The following is a 25,895-nucleotide window of genomic DNA, read 5'->3' as shown; positions in this document are numbered from 1 at the left end:
TGTATTCTCTGGTGCTTCATGGGCCCTGACAGTCAACAGTGAGGGTGTCTCCGTCTGTGTACTCTACCACTCCTTGCACCCCCCTCCTCCTCCTCTCCTCTGCTGCATTCCAACGTGGATCTCAAGCATGTCCAACACTATTTAATCTGCAGTCAACTGATTGGGCCTGTTGGTTAGGTCATAGTCCTCCTGCTTTATCATCAAGTCAACTTCCCGAGAGCCATATAGAGATAAAGATCTGTATACATGACTCTGTGCTTCGCTAACTACTAGAAGACTACAAGTTCACTGACCACTAAGCATTAGGCCTGTCTAGTAAACAAGACATGCTGTCAACAGCAGCACCAGCAGTGTGTATCTGAGTCTGTATCTGAGGTCAGAGGGGGCCCAGAGAGGATCTGTACCCTGTCTCTGTCTGTGTGCCCCTCCATTACCCATACTGTACCCTGTCTCTGTCTGTGTGCCCCTCCATTACCCATACTGTACCCTGTCTCTGTCTGTGTGCCCCTCCATTACCCATACTGTACCCTGTCTCTGTCTGTGTGCCCCTCCATTACCCATACTGTACCCTGTCTCTGTCTGTATGCCCCTCCATTACCCATACTGTATCCTGTCTCTGTCTGTGTGCCCCTCCATTACCCATACTGTACCCTGTCTGTGTGCCCCTCCATTACCCATACTGTACCCTGTCTGTATGCCCCTCCATTACCCATACTGTACCCTGTCTGTGTGCCCCTCCATTACCCATACTGTACCCCGTCTCTGTCTGTGTGCCCGTCCATTACCCATACTGTACCCTGTCTCTCTCTGTGTGCCCCTCCATTACCCATACTGTATCCTGTCTCTATCTGTGTGCCCCTCCATTACCCATACTGTGCCCCGTCTCTGTCTGTGTGCCCGTTTATTACCCATACTGTTCCCTGTCTCTGTCTGTGTGCCCCTCCATTACCCATACTGTACCCCGTCTCTGTCTGTGTGCCCGTCCATTACCCAACTGTACCCTGTCTCTGTCTGTGTGCCCCTCCATTACCCATACTGTACCCTGTCTGTGTGCCCCTCCATTACCCATACTGTACCCTGTCTGTGTGCCCCTCCATTACCCATACTGTACCCTGTCTCTGTCTGTGTGCCCCTCCATTAACCATACTGTACCCTGTCTCTGTCTGTGTGCCCCTCCATTACCCATACTGTACCCTGTCTCTGTCTGTGTGCCCCTCCATTACCCATACTGTACCCTGTCTGTGTGCCCCTCCATTACCCATACTGTACCCTGTCTGTATGCCCCTCCATTACCCATACTGTACCCTGTCTGTGTGCCCCTCCATTACCCATACTGTGCCCTGTCTCTGTCTTTGTGCCCCTCCATTACCCATACTCTACCCTGTCTGTGTGCCCCTCCATTACCCATACTGTACCCTGTCTCTCTCTGTGTGCCCCTCCATTACCCATACTGTACCCCGTCTCTGTCTGTATGCCCCTCCATTACCCATACTGTATCCTGTCTCTGTCTGTGTGCCCCTCCATTACCCATACTGTACCCTGTCTGTGTGCCCCTCCATTACCCATACTGTACCCTGTCTCTGTCTGTGTGCCCCTTCATTACCCATACTGTACCCTGTGTCTGTCTGTGTGCCCCTCCATTACCCATACTGTACCCTGTCTCTGTCTGTGTGCCCCTTCATTACCCATACTGTACCCTGTGTCTGTCTGTGTGCCCCTCCATTACCCATACTGTACCCCGTCTCTGTCTGTATGCCCCTCCATTACCCATACTGTATCCTGTCTCTGTCTGTGTGCCCCTCCATTACCCATACTGTACCCTGTCTGTGTGCCCCTCCATTACCCATACTGTGCCCTGTCTCTGTCTGTGTGCCCCTCCATTATCCATACTGTACCCTGTCTCTGTCTGTGTGCCCCTCCATTACACAGACTGTACCCTGTCTCTGTCTGTGTGCCCCTCCGTTACCCATACTGTACCCTGTCTGTGTGCCCCTCCATTACCCATACTGTACCCTGTCTGTGTGCCCCTCCATTACCCATACTGTACCCTGTCTGTGTGCCCCTCTATTACCCATACTGTACCCTGTCTCTGTCTGTGTGCCCCTCCATTACCCATACTGTACCCTGTCTCTGTCTGTGTGCCCCTCCATTACCCATACTGTACCCTGTGTCTGTCTGTGTGCCCCTCCATTACCCATACTGTACCCTGTCTGTGTGCCCCTCCATTACCCATACTGTACCTGTCTGTGTGCCCCTCCATTACCCATACTGTACCCTGTCTGTGTGCCCTTCCATTACCCATACTGTACCCGTCTGTGTGCCCCTCCATTACCCATACTGTACCCTGTCTGTGTGCCCCTCCATTACCCATACTGTACCCTGTCTGTGTGCCCCTCCATTACCCATACTGTACCCTGTCTGTATGCCCCTCCATTACCCATACTGTACCCTGTCTGTGTGCCCCTCCATTACCCATACTGTACCCTGTCTGTGTGCCCCTCCATTACCCATACTGTACCCTGTCTGTATGCCCCTCCATTACCCATACTGTACCCTGTCTCTGTCTGTGTGCCCCTCCGTTACCCATACTGTACCCTGTCTCTGTGCCCCTCCATTACCCTTACTGTACCCTGTCTCTGTCTGTGTGCCCCTCCATTACCCATACTGTACCCTGTCTCTGTCTGTGTGCCCCTTCATTACCCATACTGTACCCTGTCTCTGTCTGTGTGCCCCTCCATTACCCATACTGTACCCTGTCTGTGTGCCCCTCCATTACCCATACTGTACCCTGTCTGTGTGCCCCTCCATTACCCATACTGCCCCCTGTCTGTGTGTCCCTCCATTACCCATACTGTACCCTGTCTGTGTCTGTGTGCCCCTCCATTACCCATACTGTACCCTGACTGTGTCTGTGTGCCCCTCCATTACCCATGCTGTACCCTGTCTGTGTGCTCCTCCATTACCCATACTGTACCCTGTCTCTGTCTGTGTGCCCCTCCATTACCCATACTGTACCCTGTCTCTGTCTGTGTGCCCGTTTATTACCCATACTGTTCCCTGTCTCTGTCTGTGTGCCCCTCCATTACCCATACTGTACCCCGTCTCTGTCTGTGTGCCCGTCCATTACCCAACTGTACCCTGTCTCTGTCTGTGTGCCCCTCCATTACCCATACTGTACCCTGTCTGTGTGCCCCTCCATTACCCATACTGTACCCTGTCTGTGTGCCCCTCCATTACCCATACTGTACCCTGTCTCTGTCTGTGTGCCCCTCCATTAACCATACTGTACCCTGTCTCTGTCTGTGTGCCCCTCCATTACCCATACTGTACCCTGTCTCTGTCTGTGTGCCCCTCCATTACCCATACTGTACCCTGTCTGTGTGCCCCTCCATTACCCATACTGTACCCTGTCTGTATGCCCCTCCATTACCCATACTGTACCCTGTCTGTGTGCCCCTCCATTACCCATACTGTGCCCTGTCTCTGTCTTTGTGCCCCTCCATTACCCATACTCTACCCTGTCTGTGTGCCCCTCCATTACCCATACTGTACCCTGTCTCTCTCTGTGTGCCCCTCCATTACCCATACTGTACCCCGTCTCTGTCTGTATGCCCCTCCATTACCCATACTGTATCCTGTCTCTGTCTGTGTGCCCCTCCATTACCCATACTGTACCCTGTCTGTGTGCCCCTCCATTACCCATACTGTACCCTGTCTCTGTCTGTGTGCCCCTTCATTACCCATACTGTACCCTGTGTCTGTCTGTGTGCCCCTCCATTACCCATACTGTACCCTGTCTCTGTCTGTGTGCCCCTTCATTACCCATACTGTACCCTGTGTCTGTCTGTGTGCCCCTCCATTACCCATACTGTACCCCGTCTCTGTCTGTATGCCCCTCCATTACCCATACTGTATCCTGTCTCTGTCTGTGTGCCCCTCCATTACCCATACTGTACCCTGTCTGTGTGCCCCTCCATTACCCATACTGTGCCCTGTCTCTGTCTGTGTGCCCCTCCATTATCCATACTGTACCCTGTCTCTGTCTGTGTGCCCCTCCATTACACAGACTGTACCCTGTCTCTGTCTGTGTGCCCCTCCGTTACCCATACTGTACCCTGTCTGTGTGCCCCTCCATTACCCATACTGTACCCTGTCTGTGTGCCCCTCCATTACCCATACTGTACCCTGTCTGTGTGCCCCTCTATTACCCATACTGTACCCTGTCTCTGTCTGTGTGCCCCTCCATTACCCATACTGTACCCTGTCTCTGTCTGTGTGCCCCTCCATTACCCATACTGTACCCTGTGTCTGTCTGTGTGCCCCTCCATTACCCATACTGTACCCTGTCTGTGTGCCCCTCCATTACCCATACTGTACCTGTCTGTGTGCCCCTCCATTACCCATACTGTACCCTGTCTGTGTGCCCTTCCATTACCCATACTGTACCCGTCTGTGTGCCCCTCCATTACCCATACTGTACCCTGTCTGTGTGCCCCTCCATTACCCATACTGTACCCTGTCTGTGTGCCCCTCCATTACCCATACTGTACCCTGTCTGTATGCCCCTCCATTACCCATACTGTACCCTGTCTGTGTGCCCCTCCATTACCCATACTGTACCCTGTCTGTGTGCCCCTCCATTACCCATACTGTACCCTGTCTGTATGCCCCTCCATTACCCATACTGTACCCTGTCTCTGTCTGTGTGCCCCTCCGTTACCCATACTGTACCCTGTCTCTGTGCCCCTCCATTACCCTTACTGTACCCTGTCTCTGTCTGTGTGCCCCTCCATTACCCATACTGTACCCTGTCTCTGTCTGTGTGCCCCTTCATTACCCATACTGTACCCTGTCTCTGTCTGTGTGCCCCTCCATTACCCATACTGTACCCTGTCTGTGTGCCCCTCCATTACCCATACTGTACCCTGTCTGTGTGCCCCTCCATTACCCATACTGCCCCCTGTCTGTGTGTCCCTCCATTACCCATACTGTACCCTGTCTGTGTCTGTGTGCCCCTCCATTACCCATACTGTACCCTGACTGTGTCTGTGTGCCCCTCCATTACCCATGCTGTACCCTGTCTGTGTGCTCCTCCATTACCCATACTGTACCCTGTCTCTGTCTGTGTGCCCCTCCATTACACAGACTGTACCCTGTCTCTGTCTGTGTGCCCCTCCGTTACCCATACTGTACCCTGTCTGTGTGCCCCTCCATTACCCATACTGTACCCTGTCTGTGTGCCCCTCCATTACCCATACTGTACCCTGACTCTGTCTGTGTGCCCCTCCGTTACCCATACTGTACCCTGTCTCTGTGCCCCTCCATTACCCATACTGTCCCCGGTCTCTGTCTGTGTGCCCCTCCATTACCCATACTGTATCCTGTCTCTGTCTGTGTGCCCCTCCATTACCCATACTGTACCCTGTCTCTGTCTGTGTGCGTCTCCATTACCCATACTGTACCCTGTCTCTGTCTGTGTGCATCTCCATTACCCATACTGTACCCTGTCTCTGTCTGTGTGCGTCTCCATTACCCATACTGTACCCTGTCTCTGTCTGTGTGCCCCTCCATTACCCATACTGTACCCTGTCTGTGTCTGTGTGCCCCTCCATTACCCATACTGTACCCTGTCTGTGTCTGTGTGCCCCTCCATTACCCATGCTGTACCCTGTCTGTGTGCTCCTCCATTACCCATACTGTACCCTGTCTCTGTCTGTGTGCGCCTCCATTACCCATGCTGTACCCTGTCTCTCTCTGTGTGCCCCTCCGTTACCCATACTGTACCCTGTCTCTGTCTGTGTGCCCCTCCATTACCCATACTGTACCCTGTCTCTGACTGCGTGCCTCTCCATTACCCATACTGTACCCTGTCTCTGTCTGTGTGCCCCTCCATTACCCATGCTGTACCCTGTCTGTGTGCCCCTCCATTACCCATACTGTACCCTGTCTCTGTATGCGTGCTCCTCCATTACCCATACTGTACCCTGTCTCTGTCTGTGTGCCCCTCCGTTACCCATACTGTACCCTGTCTCTGTCTGTGTGCCCCTCTATTACCCATACTGTACCCTGTCTGTGTGCCCCTCCATTACCCATACTGTACCCTGTCTGTATGCCCCTCCATTACCCATACTGTACCCTGTCTGTGTGCCCCTCCATTAGCTGGCCCAGCAGGAACCCTACACCACTGTTACTGTACGCTCTGAGCATCACCAAATCCTCCACATGACACACTAATGCGTTTTACACCAGCTCCTTTGTCAACCAGACCTTTTCACAGAGAGAGCCAATGACAGAATGAGATGTAGCAGCAGTGCCTGGGTAGAAAGAGACGAAACAGAGGGAGATGCTGAAGGGGAGAGAGACAGACAGACGGGGTGGGGGTGTTGGCAAAGCTCCTACTGACAGCCATGGGGCCTCTTGACAATTCAGGAATATTGTCTGAAATCAATCTGTCATTGTGGAGTTGCTGTGCCTGTCATTACCAGGAGGTACCCGGCCTTTCACAGGGACAGTGTTCCCCGCTTTACCGGTTCACCTTACAAGTCCAACCACAAAGGTCACTCCGCTCTATACATCTCTGTTTGCCAGTCTGTTTGTCTCTATCTCTCTCTTTATTCCTTCATTCACCAACCTCACACATGGAGTCACACAGTCCCTTTACCAAAGTGACCTGCAGACATACATTTGCAAAGTGAACATGCTACGCAAAACAGTAGCTATCTTAGATATACTGTACTGACGGACACAGAAAACACACACCAGCACAACAAAGTCAGCTATAGGTACATTTAAGCCTGGAAGGAATCCTCCAAAACATCCTTGAATCTCCATGTGTATGCTAGTCCCCCTTCCCCCACCCCAAGTGCATCCTGGCCCAAAGCTGGAGCCCAAACTCACATCCCTGTGCATGAGGAAATCAAATCAGTTTCACTACATGGTGCAGAAATTCCAGTCTGGGACAGCAGTAGCCCAACTATAAAATATGACAGATCATACTTTCAGCTTCTGAAGCATTTTTACTCTCCTGTCCCCAGCCTCCTTAAGTCTTCAAGTTAAAAGTGGGGAATATTTTTCCATTCGTTGTAAACCATTAATCTATGGGCCAGTGGATCTGGGGCTCCCTTATGTATATAAAGTTCACGAAAAAAAAGTTCCTTACTTTTGGATCCTGAAAGTGATGATCGACATTGAAAATAAAGAATATCAACCCAATTACAGTAGTAGGGTGATCTTTGGCATTGTTTCAAATTCCACTCCCACAGTCTCCACCATCAGAACTCAATTTCTGACATAATACAACAACATTCCACAATTCCCAAAGGCTATCCTAAGCAATGCCTATTCCGTTTGACAGAAATAGTGCATACAGAATAGAACTTACAAATTCTATAAAATAACTCCCAAAGAAAAACAGTGAGAATTCTGAGTGAAAAGGCAGAAAGTAATGTGGGGTCTCATTGATGCCCATCGCAGAGGGGGATGTTGATCAGAGCGGTGGGTTATGGTGGAGGCTGTGGAGGCCTTATTCAGCCCTCGTTATCCCAGCTATCCCTTGGCTATGCTTTCTTCAGACCCAGCCAGGCAGCGCTGTTGCCACCATAACTTTCAATCAACCTTTTAACTGCAGAACAAAAAGCATTGAAGGGGAGGCAGGGGAGAGGTTGGAGGGAAGGAGTCAGTACTGCTGGTGATTTCCAATGACTACCTCAGAGAGGAGAGAAACATTTGCAACAGATATGCCAGTGATTTGAAATTCTGTTAATTAATGATAGGAGAAAATAAAACGTCAACTAAAGACGATTGTGGCAAGTTCAACATACAAGTGTACAAAATGAGCAAGATACTGTTTAAAACATCCCCTTATTCTATCATAGAGCGCCACGTGTACTTTACTTGTCTAAAGAAAGAGAGAAAGGAAATGGGCATGGAAAGGGGGAAAGAGAGGGAGGGAGACCCAAGGCCTCGTCATAAATCTACACGCTAACATCTACAGGAAAACAAGACTGACAGTCTCCTGTTGAGGGGTGAGAGGAGTGGGCTTCAGATTCTCAACGTTTCGTTTGTTAAGTGACTGAGAGAACAGCTGTGAAACACGAAGGGGAGTGGGGGCTCTCGGCTGCTCTCCGCTGCTCAAAAGAAAATAGAAAATATAAGGGAGAGGAGTGAGCTGTGGAGGAGGGGAGGGGGCCAGAGAGGCTGAAAAAGAAGAGGTTGCGCAAGACAAACACTTCCCACTGCGTAGCTGAAATGTTATTGTAAGGTCACTTGTAAGGGTCCAACAGGGCGGCCCCTAACCCCCACCTCCGCGCTCCGTCCCAACGACTACAGCCCATCTTAAATAAAGGTTAAATAAAGGTGAAATATAAAAAATAAAAATCTCTCTGTCCAAGAGTGTAATACAGCAGCCCTGTGCTCCAGAGCTACAGGGAAATATGCAGCTGGAGCTTGGACCTCTTATTGTTTGTTATAGTGACACTATGACATACATAACAGCTTGGAGACAGGTGGGTGCAGGATTTAAAGGTGCAATATGCAGAAATCGCTCTGCCATTTCTTGGATGATAAAATTCTAATAGTTTGTCTAATTTCCGTTTATGTAACAAAAAATAAGAAATATATTTTCCAATACCAAAAACTTTAAAAACGGGAGGCATAGAAATAAAGCACATAGAACAAATCTACCACTTCATAGACTTGCTTTCAATGAGAATGACAGATCTATAACTCACATATCTATGTGAATTTGGTCAGGTTACCCAAAAAGTTACATACGGCAGCTTTAAGATAAATCCCTCAATAGTTTGAATATTTATTGTTCGTCTCAAACAATTAAATCAACAACACATGCAGGTGATTACCATTTGAATGATGACACGTCAATCAGACCAGCTCTCTGGCCCATTGTAAAGGATTCTATGAGATCCTTGTGGGTTAAGTAGGGCACCATGAATCCATGTGTCTGTCTATCACCCCATTTACTCAGAGGGGACAGAGTGTGTGGCTTAAAGACACAGTCACCCGGAGCCAAGCGGCCAAACAAACTCATGATCGCTGTAGGCCTACAGAGACAAATCCTCATGACTGGCAGATTATAAACAATCCTATTCACACTTCATTCTCCCCCTTTCCATACAGCTGAGCATGACAACAGTGAATGGGAGCAGACAACGTGTAAATAGTTGAGATTCCATCAGAATGCTAATTAGAGTGCCCATTAGGCTCAGTCAAAGCTGGCAGTGTTGCTCACACAGATTATGGCCCACTAAAGTAAACAACAATTGACCTCCATTATGGCTACTTATCACAGCTTCCCTCATCACCATGTACAGCCCTCTCCTCCCCTTGGGGTGAAGTCTAACACCTTCCTCTTCCAGGTCCCCTCCTAGACTTCCTCTCCCTTCCATAGATTTGCCAGGAGTTGCAGTGTGACGGTAGTAATGATAGATGCAGCTGTATTTGTTATCATAGTAAACGTAGACGCAGTGGTACCTACTAGTGGTGGAACTTTTGGAGAGGGAATAAGTGTTGCTGTATCTGGTAACTCATACTTCTAGGGTTTCTGAATCGGCTTCTGCTCCTTGGGTATCTCATTATCATGACTTCTCACAGAGCAATTGCCCCATGCTTAATAAAACACTTCTACACAAAACCCTGAGTGTAGCTCCCTCTCATAACTCTTCCTCACGCACCTCTAAATCGCAGCCCCTCAGTAAAACAATTCCCTGGTTTGCAGTACACGTACACACTAATAGACGGCAAATCACCACAGTCTACAGGGATGTAGAGTGTTTAAAATGAATTACTGCTGCCATGTCCAACCAGGGGACGAGTGCATGTAATAATCCACCCATTGTTCTCTGCAAATGGACCCAGACTCAGTAAATAGGGGCTATTGGTGAGCTGAGAGAGGGTGGGTGGGAGTAAAGGTCAGCTCCATGCCTTGTTTTAACGACAGCACATTAACTTAATTCACTTCCTCTGGCTTTACACTGGTAATAAACGGGAGGAAATGCAGAGAGAAGGACTGGGAGAGAGAGAAGGGAGACATGTGTAAGGGGGATGGCGAGAGAGCAGTGGTTGTTGTTTGGTCATAAATTGGCTTGGGGAAGCGTAGCAGCCCGCAGAGTTCAGAGGTGGCATGTCAATCGGTCGGACAGCACTGAGTTGTGTGTGTCTGTGGGTGTTGGTGGGTTTATGATGAATCCACTCTTTTTCAGTGCTGGTACCTCATTGGCGAATCTGATAGTACGATAACACTGATTTTGTTTGTAATTTCTAAATCAAGTGTTTTCAGAGAGGACTACTCAAACACATGGCAAAGATTTTACAGTACTGCCTAGACCTCCCCCTCTCTCTCTTTCATTCTCTCACCTCTGTCCACTCTCCCTCTGTTTCTCCAGCTGGGCTCATGTGCCAGAACACCACAGTGTCATTATCTTCTGACTATTTGGGCCATATTTTTAAAAAAATAAGAGGACTTTGGAGTATTTGTTTACTGGGAAACTAGCCTCATTACAGAAATCTGTCTGGGAGCCAAATGCTCTTGTGATTTTAAAGGCCCATGGCATACAATTTATCTCATAGTACCTTCTTGTTATAAAACCATGTAACTCTCCTATAAAATGTATATTTTCCAAAACAGTTGCAGAGCAGTTTGTATGCTGTAAATTTATCCAGATGGCTCAGGAGGTGTACATGAGTTAACATTTGTCTGAAGTTAAAAACGTTCATGTCAAGCTAATATACTGCCTGTGACATGTCGATACAGTATACTGACTCAAAAATCACAGGCCTCTCCTACAAACAAAGTGCACACTTTGTATGGATGTCACCGCAATTCTGTTTCCAAAAGGAGACCGGTAATCATTTCAGAGTGTGTGTGTGTGTTGGTAAGTACTAGGGACACCTTGTATCCTCTCATTCTCACCAAGGATACAGGACACACAGCAGGTCCATATGTTCCTGCTGCTGCATTCCACAGTTACTATACCACAGTGGTCCCCAGCCCTGTCACCACATTAGAAGCTCTGCCGGGACACATTACGGAGCACCTTCTACAGCTGCTGGGGGGGATACTGGGGGAGGGGGGGGGGGGTTGTCCAATGGGGTTCAAGGAATCAGTCCTGAGCAAGTTTCATGAATCAGAGCACAAGGGAGGACTGGTCCTGGCTTGCTTAGTGAGATAAATGATCAGACTGACAGCAGCAAGCTCATTATCAATCTGTCCTTTAAGTTGGACTTAACCCAAGTTTAAAATGTAAAAGTACAGAAGGTGATCATATAACCACCAAATGACTAAACACTTCCAATATGTTATTTTGAATTTATACGTAACTCAAAGGATTATCTCCTGCATAATTTAATTTGCATTTGTCAATGATGTTATCATAGCCTGTTAACTTTTACAGGGCACAGTTTTACAGCCACGACAGTCTCTACTCCTCTACAAAACCAAGTGTCTGTAATCAAAACCATTTATTTTACAGGATATCAAACGTTGACGTTGTTACTCTGGGATCACATTGTGTCATACCTGGGAGCTTGCTGCCACATCATTCCCTCTGAGGGATTATACAGTAGACTATGGCCTCTTTTCTATCAACTTCTGGAGACTTAATTTCACCCTGTAGTCCTGTATACGTGACAATTAAAACCATCCTATAAAAGCCAAATAAATTATTTAACTTAACTAAATTACATATTAAAACTTGGCCACTTAAACCTGAGCATATGATGTCAGAGAGGAGCATTACTAAATATTTTTGGGGGGACTGTTCGCCAACAGTAAATATTTGTATCTGTTCTGGACCTATCTAAAATCACTTTCAGAAAGAAAGTATGAAAAACAGACTACATATTCCTATTTTTTTCTGTGATAAAATCAGTGCAGGCCACCGTGCATACAGATTAGGATGTCTCGTTTTTCTCTCTGCAGTCTGTTTCCCTGTTGGTTTTCTCCTTCCTTTGACATCTGTAAACAGATATAATTGCCTGTCTAATCTTATTTAGCCTCCATGTCTTGTTTACTTTTGCTTTAGCCGTGTCGTGAAGGCTTGTCTGTCCTGCTGTGAATAAGGCATTGTCTGCAGGCCCACAGATGTAATCTGCCCACATCCAAACCACCTAGCGGCCCCCACTGGCCCCCACCTGCCCCATATTGCAATGCCTTGTTAGACACATGCATGTAGTGCTTTTGAGACGCCACTTCCATTTGCTGCCATTCTGAGTTTAACAATGAGGAGAGAGGTGTAGAATAGGATGTCTGGTTTCCCACTGCGAGAGGCTGTAGAATACACAAAGTTTGTGTGAAAGTTTCAAAGCTGTCAAATTGAAAAGGTGACTTTCAAGCTCTACTGAGCTGTTCTGGATATTTTCAGCCGTTGATGACAGGTGATATTGTGGAAACCATACGCATAATTATACTATGCGTCTGCATTTGTCTAACATCCTCAATCAATGCAGGCAGTTTTCTGACCCTGAATCAAAGCAATAACACACTACACTGGTCATGGTCGTACACACACACATAGAGACGTGATGCTGAGAAAGTACGGTCCCTGGACCAACCCCGGGAGAGCTGGACTCTTACACTGACTTGTGTTCTTTCACCCTGGGAAGCTGATGGATGTGTTTGTTTGGCTTAGCTGTGGCGAATGTACACACAGTCACACACACATGGCCATGACTGAAAAGATCACACACGGGGGGGGGGGGGGGGGGGGGGGGGGGGGTGAAGGGTTGGCTTTCTCTCTATTTCCCCACTGTTGATTTTGGGTTCTGTTTATAGAGTTTTTTTCTACTTTTTCCCCTCTCTTACTTCTCAGTGTGAAGAAGTTAGAGCCAACTGAGATTTTCTTCATGTAAACAAAAAGCACCAGCAGTCAACCAATTTATCTGCTAATATTCAACTAAAACGATTGGACACTACTGTGTAGGCAAGAAAGCAAGAATGAAACCCACTGGGCAGCGGCGTCAATTCAACATCTATTCCACGTTGGGTCCACGGAATTTCATTGAAATGTGGAAACAATGTTGATTTAACCAGTGTGTGCCCAGTGTGAAGTTAAGTTACGTTAAGGAAAAAACATTTCTAATGATGTATTACTCACCCCTTGCACAGTCAGACAACAGAACGGACTCAAAGATGAGCAGCATGATCTTGAGGACTCCCATCCTGACTGAAGACAACTTAATGTTCCCCCAACTCTAAAAGACATATGGTAAAAAAAACAAAAAAAAACTCAGGCCTTCCAGATTCTGTAACTGCAGAACTCGCATCCACCCCCAGGGAAAAGCAGTTTGCCTCATTAGATGATATGGAAAATCTACAGTAAATGCTCTGCTTTGAATTTCCATATGTCCTTCAAGTCAGACACACAGTTGTGTCAAGGCTGTTGTCTTTTGCCATAGTGGAACTGAAATGCATGGGGATGAATCTTATACATTAAACGCATAGAGGAGACACACACATTTCTAAACATTTTTTAAGTCATAGGATTGATCGATAAAATAACATATCTAGCCTGTGTTAGTATATTTATCTATTATTTTCAATAAATATCTGTGGTCAATATGGTGCACACTCATTTAAGTAGTGCTGCTCTCACAGATTGCCCCCTCTGATAAATGAATATACAAGTAAAATTAATATTTTTTTATCTGATACACAGCTGTATTATATTGTATAATTGTCACCATTTGCATTCATGAATTACTGCATAACATGTTACCATAGTCCATACATAGCCTATCTAAAAATTCACATCATGGTAAATTAAATAGTAATTATTCATATAACTGTAAGCAATCAATTGTTAATAATACGTAGCCATTCATGTCTTAAATTGAAATATATATATTTTTATGAACTATTGCGAACAATATAATCGTATGAACAAGGTCATATGCAGTGCATATTATGCACAATGTTAACTCTGAATTACATACCTGACGTTTACAGTAAAGTAAGTTAACCTCGTATCAGCCTCTTCATTAAAAACGGGCAACTCATTCTCATAGATGTCCGCACGGTCTCCATTATTTATTAGAGGCCGATTTCATCGACCGCTCTCGAACACAACTATAATGATCGCTGACAGCCTGTAGATCGGTCTATGGAATGGAAAAGCTGAAATCAGTCGAAGCATACAATCAAATGCGTCCATTCATCACAGATGGGTATCCATTAAAATGTTGCATTAACTTCGACAAATTGGAAACAAATAGATCGTTTTTAAAGTCTGTTTCCAACTGGTGTTTACAGTGGACTCCACTTCACATCCACTACAATAATTACGGAGTGCAGAGATAGTTGCCATCCCAGTTCTCAACTTTTGACCAATCACATACAAGGGCTGGATAAATCTATCAAAATGAACTCTTTCTTTCTCACTATCATAATCCAATCGCCTAGATCACACGAGTAATATATACAAATTGTATATGCCTCAATTTAAATTGCCGAGGGTCACCCCTGTAAAAGATCTAAGATAAGTTTAATACCCAAATCCTGACCTTGACCATCACGAGAAAACAATACCGATCTTTAGATCGCTATTTAAAAAGGAAACTTTAATCCTACCCTCAGAACAAACAGACAGGAGACCCACCATACCAGTCATAGTGAGTCTAACAAGATCCACATATGTTTTCAGCAATGCTTATCACATCCCCTGAGGAATAATTGGAAACATTTAATTGTTAGGGGTGAGTTACATTAATGTACTATGGATAACAGAGCTACATGTATCAGTCAGATAGCAGCCAATGCTGCATCTAATGAATAGGTGCTGCCACCCAGTGGGACTGGGCTGTATCTCACCTGAGAACGTGACAAGAGGCCAAGAGCAGGGAAGCGTTTGCCTGACTACCCAGCCACATCGCTCCGGCCAAATGGCGTTTATAGGGTGTGCACTAGTTTCCAGTCATATATCACAGAAATTCGTCAAACAAAAAGTAACTTTTTTGGTTTTAATTTAAGGTTAGGCATAAGGTTAAAGTTAAATTTGAGATTAGGTTTAAGAATAGAAATGGTAGAAATAGGCAGAGTTTATGACTTTGGTAACTAGTGACGACCCGTTTGTAGTGATCGATAGAACAGCTGAAATACATTCAGGGTCTTCAGGCAAAAGAAGCATGCTCAAATGACATTAAATCCCTTTGGATCAAGTTGTGTGTGATTGATGCTGTGCACACAAGAGTCAAGACCATATCAATGACGAGTTGACATAAATGTCACAACTGCCTGAGAGAATGAGATGAACATGAATGGATAGTGGTATAAACACAGAAATTAGGATAAACACTTATTCAAAGGAAAAAGTAATTTAATTTACATGACATTTAAAACTAAAATAACATTATTTCAGTTTTCCCAAATGTTTCACATGGCTCTTATTACTGAAATATGCTAGCCTTTACAAAATAACAAGCTCTGAAGTAATAGGATACGCAGTCATTGAATTACTGCACCATACTGAAAAAGTAGTAATAGATTTATAGAGATTTACAATTTCATGTTGTTTATAAAACAATTACATAATCTTAAGGTCTTTAAATTTTCCTCAATACAAATAAACCGTGTAGAAGTATAAAGCGATCTAGACAAGATAAAGCCTGAGAATTAGCTTATAAATCAGGGCAGATTTGATATAACTGGTGCGGACTTGAAGCGTAGAAGGCCATGGTTGTTTGAGCCAGTTATGTCAGATTGAACATTCCTCTATCAACATCAACTCAAACGCATTCTCCATTGTAACCTAGATGGTGAAGCTTCCCCTCCATATCAGAAATGACTAGAGGGAGCAGGAGGAAATCATGATGTAAGAGTAGAGGAAGTGGTTACCTACTGGGAATAGTAGTATTTTGTGCAGAGAGGTCTGGGGATAATGTATAACCAGGTAAGGATGAACAAAACAGTCTGGTTTAAATTGAACTTACTATCTGTAACATATTCTAACTGATTTCCCTACAGATCACATATGTTTCTGCAACAGCAGCAGGCATGTAACCTAGATCATGACAATGTATATCAATGCTTAGTGTAGTAGGAGAGGTTAGTCTCGGTTTTAGTGAATCCTGTCTAGAAAAGTGTGCTGTCAGTGTGACCACTGGGAGAGTTGAAATATACTTAAGATAAATGTGTTTGGCAACAACATACACAGAGGGAAAAACTATATTGCACAATCAGGAGGAAACAAAGCTGCCTTGACCAACTGATGGGAGACAGGCATCATACACTCCATGATTCTAACAATCCCATAATATAGGTGCTGAAAAAGTCTCTCCACCAGAGGGCGTTAAATGCCTGAGAGAGTGACTGATGTGACCATGTCAACCTCAGAGGTTGAGGGGTTGCATGTTAAAGATGGGATGGGTAGGGAATGAGATAAAGCACTTAAAAAAAAACACATTGTATGTTGTGACTGTAAAAGCAATAGGCACAGCCCACATTGTTATAAAAGGCCAGCTAATCTTTTGTGTCCTTTGAGACACAGTCGATAAAATAAAAATCCCATATGAAATTATATCACAAATTAAATTGCCGTTAAAAACATTGCCAAATAAGCCACATCTCCGTGGTAGGAATCAATTCATAAAATCTCTTTTTCTGTAGCTTCGCTATTAGGTAGCCTGATGAGGATTGCTTTCCCCTCCTCATCCTCACAGCATCAGGAATTACATGACAAACTAAAATTAAAACCTTTGCGGCCAAACAAGCGAGATCAGTTGTGCGGAGATCATCATCACTATCAACATAATTATCCTTATTTACATGTTTATTATGACTTCCGTTCTTTAAAGTAATCGGAGCCCTGTCAGAGCTCTGGCACAAGTGTGGGAAGCCCGCTAAAGCATAGTACATGTCAGAAGGCCTTTGTTATACACAAGCAATAAAACACAAAAGGCTTTCTCTCCCTCTTCAGCTGCAAACATTCCCAGAAGCTGTTCTTAAAGCACTGGACCGGTCCAGAGTAGCCTGTTCAAAACCTTATTTCCAGTTTTTTCTTTATCTGCCTCTACAGGCAGGCAGGCATCAGTGAGTCAGGAGGACAGCATAGCATTAGGCCCTTTGGTTCCCTTTCAGGCAGCAGCAGCATCGCAAAAACAAAAGAAAGGGTCTAATCATAGTTTATGCGCCTCCACATCCGACCTCGTTCCATCTCTCTGCCCTCTCATCCATGTCCTTATTCCAAAGCCTTGCCTTGCTGTGCAGTGTGATGAAGATGATCGATAAGGTTTCTCTGTGTAGTTGGGGATGTACTTTGAATATAGCCTCATATCCCCTGGATATGCTCCTGTAGATGCAGCGAGGTGGGGGGGGGATCAGTTGGTAGAGCAGGGGTCAGATGCCAGTCTTGTCGCTGTAGAACGGTGTGACGTGGAACATGTAGCAGTGTGTACACACCCTGACGGCCTTCACCTGGCCGTACCGCGGTAACGGGGCTGAGTGGGAGGAGCAGCGAGAGCAGAAGATCTAAAATGACACAGAACAAACAAGGTACATTTGATTGTTCTTCATTTATTTGATGTAATATAGACAATTCTAAAGGAGATCTGTTCAGGTGTTTTGGGTTACCTTGCCACAGCTCCTACAGTGGTGCTTCCTGCGAATGACGGTGAAGGGGGCCTTACAGGTGATGCAGGAGTCACATTCCTCATCGGGAACCCAGTCTGGGGGATCTACATGGGAAAAGCAGGGGCACATTAATAGTGGTGCTTGTTTATTTGTGTGTCACACTGTGTGCATGCATGTCGTGTGTGTATGTGTTTTAAGGAGAAAAGGGAGGTGCTGACCTTCAAACTGTCCCTCCAGGGCCTTGGCTGCCAGCTCCGAGGAGGAGATGGTCTCCTGACAGAGAGAACAGTCCTCCAGCACAGCACTGCGCAGCCCTGGACATGCTGCACCACCACACAGAGCACAGCCGTGTCATTACCATCACAGACAAACACACTGGAAGAACTACACTAACACACCTGACATTACTGCATGTTAACCCTGATGTAAAGATTAAAAAACCTAAACAGAAGCATCTGTTCCTCACCCTTCTCCTTGTCATTGTCCCCCTGCTCAGAGGTAGCCATGACTTCAAACAGTGTCTTCAGAATGCTTCGAAGGTCTGCGGCATAGTTTGTCTGCAGCTGGTCAGCAACACCTGGAGGTCAAGGGGTCAAGAGGAACCAATGACATTATTATTAATTGTTTTTATTAGGATCACCATTAGCCGACGCCAATGGCGAAAGCTAGTCTTACTGGGGTGCAACACATAACGAAAAATACATTAATGACAAAAGACTTTACAATTCACATACATTTAAAAACATTAACATGTAGTGTGTGTGTGTTTGTGCATCCATCAGTTACAAATACATGTCAGTACATACACACAAATAGGTCACATGGGGGAGAGGCGTTGCTTTATTTGTTTTTTTAAACCAGGTTTGCTGTTCACTTGCGCTATATGAGATGAAATCATGGCTCTGTATAATACTGTACGTTTCCTTGAATTTGACCTGGGGACTGTGAAAAGACCCTTGGTGGCATGTCTGGTGGGGTAAGTGTGTGTATCAGTGCTGTGTGTAAGTTAATATACAAACAATTTGGAATTTCCAACACATTGTTTCTTATAAAAACAAGAAGCGATGCAGTCAATCGTTTCTCAACTCTTAGCCAAGAGAAACTGGATATTAGCCCTCTGATTAGAATGAAGAGCAAAACGTGCCACTCTGTTCTGAGCCAGCTGCAGCTTAACTAGGTCTTTCTAGTATGACTGGACAATAATCAAGATAAGATAAAACTAGAGCCTGCAGGACTTGCTTTGTGGAGTGCGGTGTCAAAAAAGCAGATAATCTCTTTATTACGGACAGACCTCTCCCCATCTTTACAACCACTGAATCAATATGTTTTGACCATGACAGTTTACAATCTAAGGTAACGCCAAGTAATTTAATGTCCTAAACTTGCGCAACAGTCACACCATTCATTACCAGATTCAGCTGAGGTCTAGAATTTAGGGAATAATTTGTACCATATACAATAATCTTAATTTTAGAGATGTTCAGGACCAGTTTCTTACTGGCCAGCCATTCTAACTGACTGCAACTCTTTGTTTAGGCTTGCAGTGATTTCACAAGCTGTGGTTACTGATTTGTATAGGGTTGAACCATCATCATACATGGACATATAGGCTTTGTTAAATGCCAGTGGCAGGTCATTGGTAAAAATAGAAAAGAGTAGAAGGGAGCTGCCTTGCGATACACCACACAATGAACAATGGTGTTGGAGGAGATGGCTGCCGTTTTACAGGCTTCTAACTAATTGTGCTATTGTGTGTGTTTTTTTGCGTTATTTATAACTTATTTTGTACATAATGTTTCTGCCACTGTCTCTTATGACCAAAAATACCTTCTGGATATCAGTACAGCGATTACTCACCTCGTACTGGACAAAGATCTTTTCTTTAACGAGTCGGACGCAAAGGATTTACTTCAGACACCCAACAAGGCCTAAATCCCCATGATTCACACGAGAAAGAGAAGGAGATATCGGGGACGTAGGTTGGGGTGTCTTGTAAGGATCCGACGGCGAGTGGGTAATCCAACTCTACCATCTGTCCTATTAGCCAACGTGCAATCATTGGAGAATAAACTGGATGAACTCAGATCAAGACTATCCTACCAACGGGACATTAAAAACGGTAATATCTCATGTTTCACCGAGTCGTGGCTGAACGACGACATGGATAACAGCTGGCTGGGTTTTCCGTTCATCGGCAAGATAGAACAACTGCCTCCGGTAAGACAAGGGGTGGCGTTCTGTGTCTAATTGTCAATAACAGCTGGTGCACAAAATCTAATATTAAGGAATGCTCAAGGTTTTGCTTGCCTGAAGTAGAGAATCTCATGATAAGCTGTAGACCACACTATTTATCAAGAGAGTTATCTATATTTTTCGTAGCTGTCTATTTACCACCACAAACCGATGCTGGCACTAAGACCGCACTCACCGAGCGCTATAGGGCCATAAGCAAACAAGAAAACGCTCATCCAGAGGCGGCGCTCCAAGTGGCCGGGGACTTTAATGAAAGGAAACTTAAATCCGTTTGACCTAATTTCTACCAGCATGTTACATGTGCAACCCCCCAAAAAAGACAAAAAAAATACCTCTAGACCACCTTTACTCCATACACAGAGGGACGTACCAAGCTCTCCCTCCCCCTCCATTTTGGCAAATCTGACCATAACTATATCCTCCTAATTCCTGCTTACAAACAAAAACTATAGCAGGAAGTACCAGTGACTCATTCAATACGGAAGTGGTCAGATGACGCAGATGCTAAGCTACAGGACTGTTCTGCTAGCACAAACTGGAATATGTTCTGGGATTCTTCCGATGGCATTGAGGACTACACCACATCAGTCACTGGGTTCATCAATAAGTGCATTGATGTCCCCACAGTGACCGTACATACATACCCCAACCAGAAGCCATGGATTACAGGCAACATCTGCACTGAGCTAAAGGGTAGAGCTGCCGCTTTCAAGGAGCGGGACTCTAACCCGGAAGCTAATAAGAAATCCCGCTATGCCCTCCAACGAACCACAGGCAAAGCGTCAATACAGGACTAAGATTGAATCCTACTACACCGGCTCCAACACTCGTCGGATGTGGCAGGGCTTGCAAACTATTACGGACTACAAAGGGAAGCACAACCGCGAGCTCCCCAGTGACACGAGCCTACCAGACGAGCTAAATTACTTATATGCTCGCGTCGAGGCAAGCAACACTGAAGCATGGATGAGAGCACCAGCTGTTCCGGATGACAGTGTGATAACGCTTTCTGTAGCCGATGTGAGTAAGACCTTAAAACAGGTCAACATTCACAAGGCCAGATGGATTACCAGGACGTGTCTCTGAGCATGCGTTGACCAACTGGCAAGTGTCTTCACTGACATTTTCAGCCTGTCCCTGACCGAGTCTGTAATACCAACATGTTTCAAGCAGACCACCATGTTCCTTTGTCAAAGAAAACCTGCCTAAATGACTACCGACCCGTAGCACTCACGTCTGTAGCCATGCAGCGCTTTGAAAGGCTGGTCATGGCTCACAACACCATTATCCCAGAAACCCTAGACCAACTACAATTTGCATACCGCCCCAACAGATTCACAATGAATCAATCTCTATTGCACTCCACACTGCCCTTTCCCACCTGGACAAAAGGAACACCTACGTGAGAAAGCTATTCATTGACTATAGCTCAGTGTTCAACACCATAGTGCCCTCAAAGCTCATCACTAAGCTAAGGACCCTGGGACTAAACACCTCTCTCTGCAACTGGATCCTGGACTTCCTGACAGGTCACCCCCCAGGTGGTAAGGGTAGGTAACAACACATCTGCCACGCTGATCCTCAACATGGGGGCCGCTCAGGGGTGTGTGCCCTCCTGTACTCCCTGTTCACCCATGACTGCATGGCCAAGCACGACTCCAACACCACCATTAATTTTGCCGATGACAAAAATAGTGGTAGGCTTGATCACCGACAACGATGAGACAGCCTATAGGGAGATCAGAGACCTGGCCGTGTGGTGCCAGGATAAAAACCTCTCCTCTCCTCAACCTAACCTCTCCCTCAATGTGATAAAGACAAAGAAGATGACTGGACTACAGGAAAAGGAGGACAGAGCACGCCCCCATTCTCATTGATGGGGCTGTAGTGGAGCAGGTTGAGTGCAGGTTCCTTGGTGTCCACATCACCAACGAACTATCATGGTCCAAAAACACACCACGACAGTCGTGAAGAGGGCACGACAAAACCTATTCCCCCTCAGGAGACTGAAAAGATTTGGAATGGGTCCTCAGATCCTCAAAAGGTTCTACAGCTGCACTATCGAGAGCATCCTGACTGGTTGCATCACTGCCTGGTATGGCAACTGCTCGGCCTCCGACCACAAGGCACTACAAAGGGTAGTGTGAACGGACCAGTACATCACTGGAGCCAAGCTTCCTGCCATCCAGGACCTCTATACCAGGCGATGTCAGAGGAAGGCCCAAAAAATTCCCAATGACTCTAGCCACCCTAGTCATAGACTGTTCTCTCTGCTACTGCACAGAAAGCGGTACCGGAGCACCAAGTCTAGGTCCAAAAGGCTTCTTAACAGCTTCTACCCCCAAGCCATAAGACTCCTGAACAGCTAATCAAATGGCTACCCAGACTATTTGCATTGAGTCCCCCCACCCCAAGTTTTACACTGCTGCCACTCTGTTTTTTATCTATGCATTGTCACTTTACCTACATATTACCTTAATTACCTCTAACCTGTACACCCTGTATATAGCCTCATTACTATTATTTTATTGTTGCTCTTTATTATTTGTTGTTGTTCTATTTCTTTTTTTCAGTTTTAGTAAATACTTTAACACTTATTTTTCTTAAAACTGCATTGTTGGTTAAGGGCTTGTAAGTAAGCATTTCACTGTAAGGTCTGTTGTATTCAGCACATGTGACAAATACAATTTGATTCGATTTTTGACTTCACATGTTTAACATTAGAGAAGCTTCCATTAAAGAAAACCCTCTTCTATTAGATAGATAGCTCTGAATCCACGATATGGCAGGGGTTAAAAAGCCATAACACATACGTTTTGTCAACAGGTTATGGTCAATAATAAAGGCTGCACTGATATATACTAGTACAGCTCCCACAATTTTCCCAACAGTTTGCTAAGAGCCGGCAGCAAGCTGATTGGTTCTAACAGCCAACCTTTCTTGGGTAGCGAAATGACTTTTGCTTCCCTCCAGGCCTGAGGACAAACACTTTCCTCTAGGCTCAGATTAAAGTTAAGACATAATATACTGTAGGAGTGGCTATAGAGTCAGCTACCATCCTCAGTAGCTTTCCATCTAAGTTGTCAATGTCAGGAGGTTTGTCATTATTGAGCTATACTTTTTCCACCTCTCCCACACTAACTTCACAAAATTCAAACTTACAATGCTTTTTTTTCATTATTATAATTTTTTTTTATACATGAATAGGATGCCACACTGTTTGTTGTTGGCATTTCCTGCCTAAGTTTGCCCACTTTGCCAATAAAATAATCATAAAATTGTTTTTTTGCCAACATCAAATGGTTTTGTGATGAATAAGCTCTGATTTGATGACAGATGGAGTTGAATTTGTCTTACTGCCCATAATTTCATTAAAAGCACTTTCCCCCCATCATTCTTTATATCATTGACCTTGCCTTCATAATACAGTTACTTCTTCTTTTCGTTGAATTTAGTCACATAAGTCAGCCAGTCAGATGTGCAGCCAGACTTATTAGCCACTCCTTTTTCCCCCATCTCTTCCAACCATACAGTTTTTCAATTCCTCATCAATCCATGGAGCCTTAACAGTTCTAACAGTCACTTTAACATGTACATGTTAATCAATAATTAGAAGAAGCAATTTCATAAATTAATCACGTGCAGTCTGGATGCTCCTTATCAATCACAGACCAACAAAAATATATAAACTCAGCAAAAAAAATAAAACATCCCCTCAACTGCGTTTATTTTCAGCAAACGTAACGTGTAAATATTTGTATGAACATAAAAAGATTCAACAACTGAGACATAAACTGAACAAGTTCCACAGACATGTGACTAACAGAAATTAAATAATGTGTCCCTGAACAAAGAGGGGGGTCAAAATCAAAAGAAACAGTATTTGGTGTGGCCACCAGCTGCATTAAGTACTGCAGTGCATCTCCTCTTCATGGACTGCACCAGATTTGCCAGTTTTTGATGTGAGATGTTGCCCCACTATTCCACCAAGGCACCTGCAAGTTCCCGGACATTTCTGGGGGGAATGGCCCTAGCCCTCACCCTCCGATCCAACAGGTCCCAGACGTGCTCAATGGGATTGAGATCTGGGCTCTTCGCTGGCCATGGCAGAACACTGACATTCCTGTCTTGCAGGCCATGACCATGATGGACCTCCCACCTCTAAATCGATTTCGCTCCAGAGTACAGGCCTCTAACGCTTATTCCTTCGACGATAAACGCAAATCCGACCATCACCCCTGGTGAGACAAAACCGCGACTCGTCAGTGAAGAGCACTTTGTGCCAGTCCTGTCTGGTCCAGCGACGGTGGGTTTGTGCCCATAGGCGACGTTGTTGCTGGTGATATCTGGTGAGGACCTGCCTTACAACAGGCCTACAAGCCCTCAGTCCAGCCTCTCTCAGCCGATTGCGGACAGTCTGAGCACTGATGGAGGGATTGTGCGTTCCTGGTGTAACTCGGGCAGTTGTTGTTGCCATCCTGTAGCTGTCCCGCAGGTGTGATGTTCAGATGTACCGATCCTGTGCAGGTGTTGTTACACGTGGTCTGCCACTGCGAGGACGATCAGCTGTCTGTCCCGTCTCTCTGTAGCGCTGTCTTAGGCATCTCACAGTACAGACATTGCAATTTATTGCCCTGGACACATCTGCAGTCCTCATGCCTCCTTGTAGCATGCCTAAGGCACGTTCACGCAGATGAGCAGGGACCCTGGGCATCTTTCTTTTGGTGTTTTTCAGAGTCAGTAGAAAGGCCTCTTTAGTGGCCTAAGTTTTCAGAACTGTGACCTCAATTGCCTACCGTCTGTAAGCTGTTAGTGTCTTAACCTGTTAGGGCTAGGGGGCAGTATTGACACAGCCGGATAAAAAACGTACCCGATTTAATCTGGTTACTACTCCTGCCCAGTAACTAGAATATGCATATAATTATTGGCTTTGGATAGAAAACACCCTAAAGTTTCTAAAACTGTTTGAATGGTGTCTGAGTATAACAGAACTCATATGGCAGGCCAAAACCTGAGAAGATTCTGTACAGGAAGTGGCCTGTCTGACAAGATGTGTTTCATCTAGGCTGTTTTTATTGAAGATTTAGGATCTTTGCTCTAACGTGACACTTCCTACGGCTCCCATAGGCTCTCAGAGCCCGGGAAAAAGCTGAACGATATCGAGGCAGGCTCTGGCTGAAACACTTTATCGCGTTTGGCAAGTGGCCGCTCAGAGTACTGTGGGCTTAGGTGGTGCCCGAGTCGACCGAATGCTTTATTTTTTTTCGTCTGTTTACCTAAATGCAGATTCCCGGTCGGAATATTATCGCTTTTTTACGAGAAAAATGGCATAAAAATTGATTTTAAACAGTGGTTGACATGCTTCGAAGTACGGTAATGGAATATTTAGAATTTTTTTGTCACGAATTGCGCCATGCTCGTAACCCTTATTTACCCTTTCGGATAGTGTCTTGAACGCACGAACAAAATGCCGCTGTTTGGATATAACGATGGATTATTTTGGACCAAACCAACATTTGTTATTGAAGTAGAAGTCCTGGGAGTGCATTCTGACGAAGACAGCAAAGGTAATAACATTTTTCTTATAGTAAATCTGACTTTGATGAGTGCTAAACTTGCTGGGTGTCTAAATAGCTAGCCCTGTGATGCCGGGCTATCTACTGAGAATATTGCAAAATGTGCTTTCACCGAAAAGCTATTTTAAAATCGGACATATCGAGTGCATAGAGGAGTTCTGTATCTATAATTCTTAAAATAATTGTTATGCTTTTTGTGAACGTTTATCGTGAGTAATTTAGTAAATTCACCGGCAGTGTTCGGTGGAAATGCTAGTCACATGCTAATGTAAAAAGCTGTTTTTTGATATAAATATGAACTTGATTGAACAAAACATGCATGTATTGTATAACATAATGTCCTAGGGTTGTCATCTGATGAAGATCATCAAAGGTTAGTGCTACATTTAGCTGTGGTTTGGGTTTATGTGACATTATATGCTAGCTTGAAAAATGGGTGTCTGATTATTTCTGGCTGGGTACTCTGATGACATAATCTAATGTTTCGC

General features: G+C 45.2%; 2 protein-coding genes across 3 annotated transcripts in view; both read right to left on the bottom strand.

Moving 5' to 3' along the window:
* The window catches only part of LOC106598245 (fibroblast growth factor receptor-like 1), a 59,231-nt gene extending 44,913 nt beyond the window's left edge, over positions 1-14,318 (bottom strand). The window contains exons 1-2 of the mRNA XM_014189338.3: positions 13,948-14,318; positions 13,110-13,206 (exon numbers count right to left, since the gene is read on the bottom strand). Of these exons, the coding sequence (XP_014044813.3) occupies positions 13,110-13,173 (64 nt within the window). The 5' untranslated portion in view covers positions 13,174-13,206; positions 13,948-14,318. The remainder of the gene's footprint in view (positions 1-13,109; positions 13,207-13,947) is intronic.
* A 987-nt stretch (positions 14,319-15,305) lies between these two features.
* The window catches only part of LOC106598081 (lateral signaling target protein 2 homolog), a 58,921-nt gene continuing 48,331 nt past the window's right edge, over positions 15,306-25,895 (bottom strand). For both annotated transcript variants that reach the window (XM_014189170.3, XM_014189201.3), the window contains 4 exons: positions 18,045-18,155; positions 17,797-17,901; positions 17,579-17,682; positions 15,306-17,476 (listed from right to left, as the gene is read on the bottom strand). In XM_014189170.3, the coding sequence (XP_014044645.3) occupies positions 17,345-17,476; positions 17,579-17,682; positions 17,797-17,901; positions 18,045-18,155 (452 nt within the window). In that variant the 3' untranslated portion in view covers positions 15,306-17,344. The remainder of the gene's footprint in view (positions 17,477-17,578; positions 17,683-17,796; positions 17,902-18,044; positions 18,156-25,895) is intronic.

Source organism: Salmo salar, chromosome 01 (assembly GCF_965601325.2).
Source record: "Salmo salar chromosome 01, fSalSal1, whole genome shotgun sequence".
In the NCBI taxonomy this organism is placed as follows: domain Eukaryota; kingdom Metazoa; phylum Chordata; class Actinopteri; order Salmoniformes; family Salmonidae; genus Salmo; species Salmo salar.
This window is presented reverse-complemented; position numbering and strand designations above follow the sequence as displayed.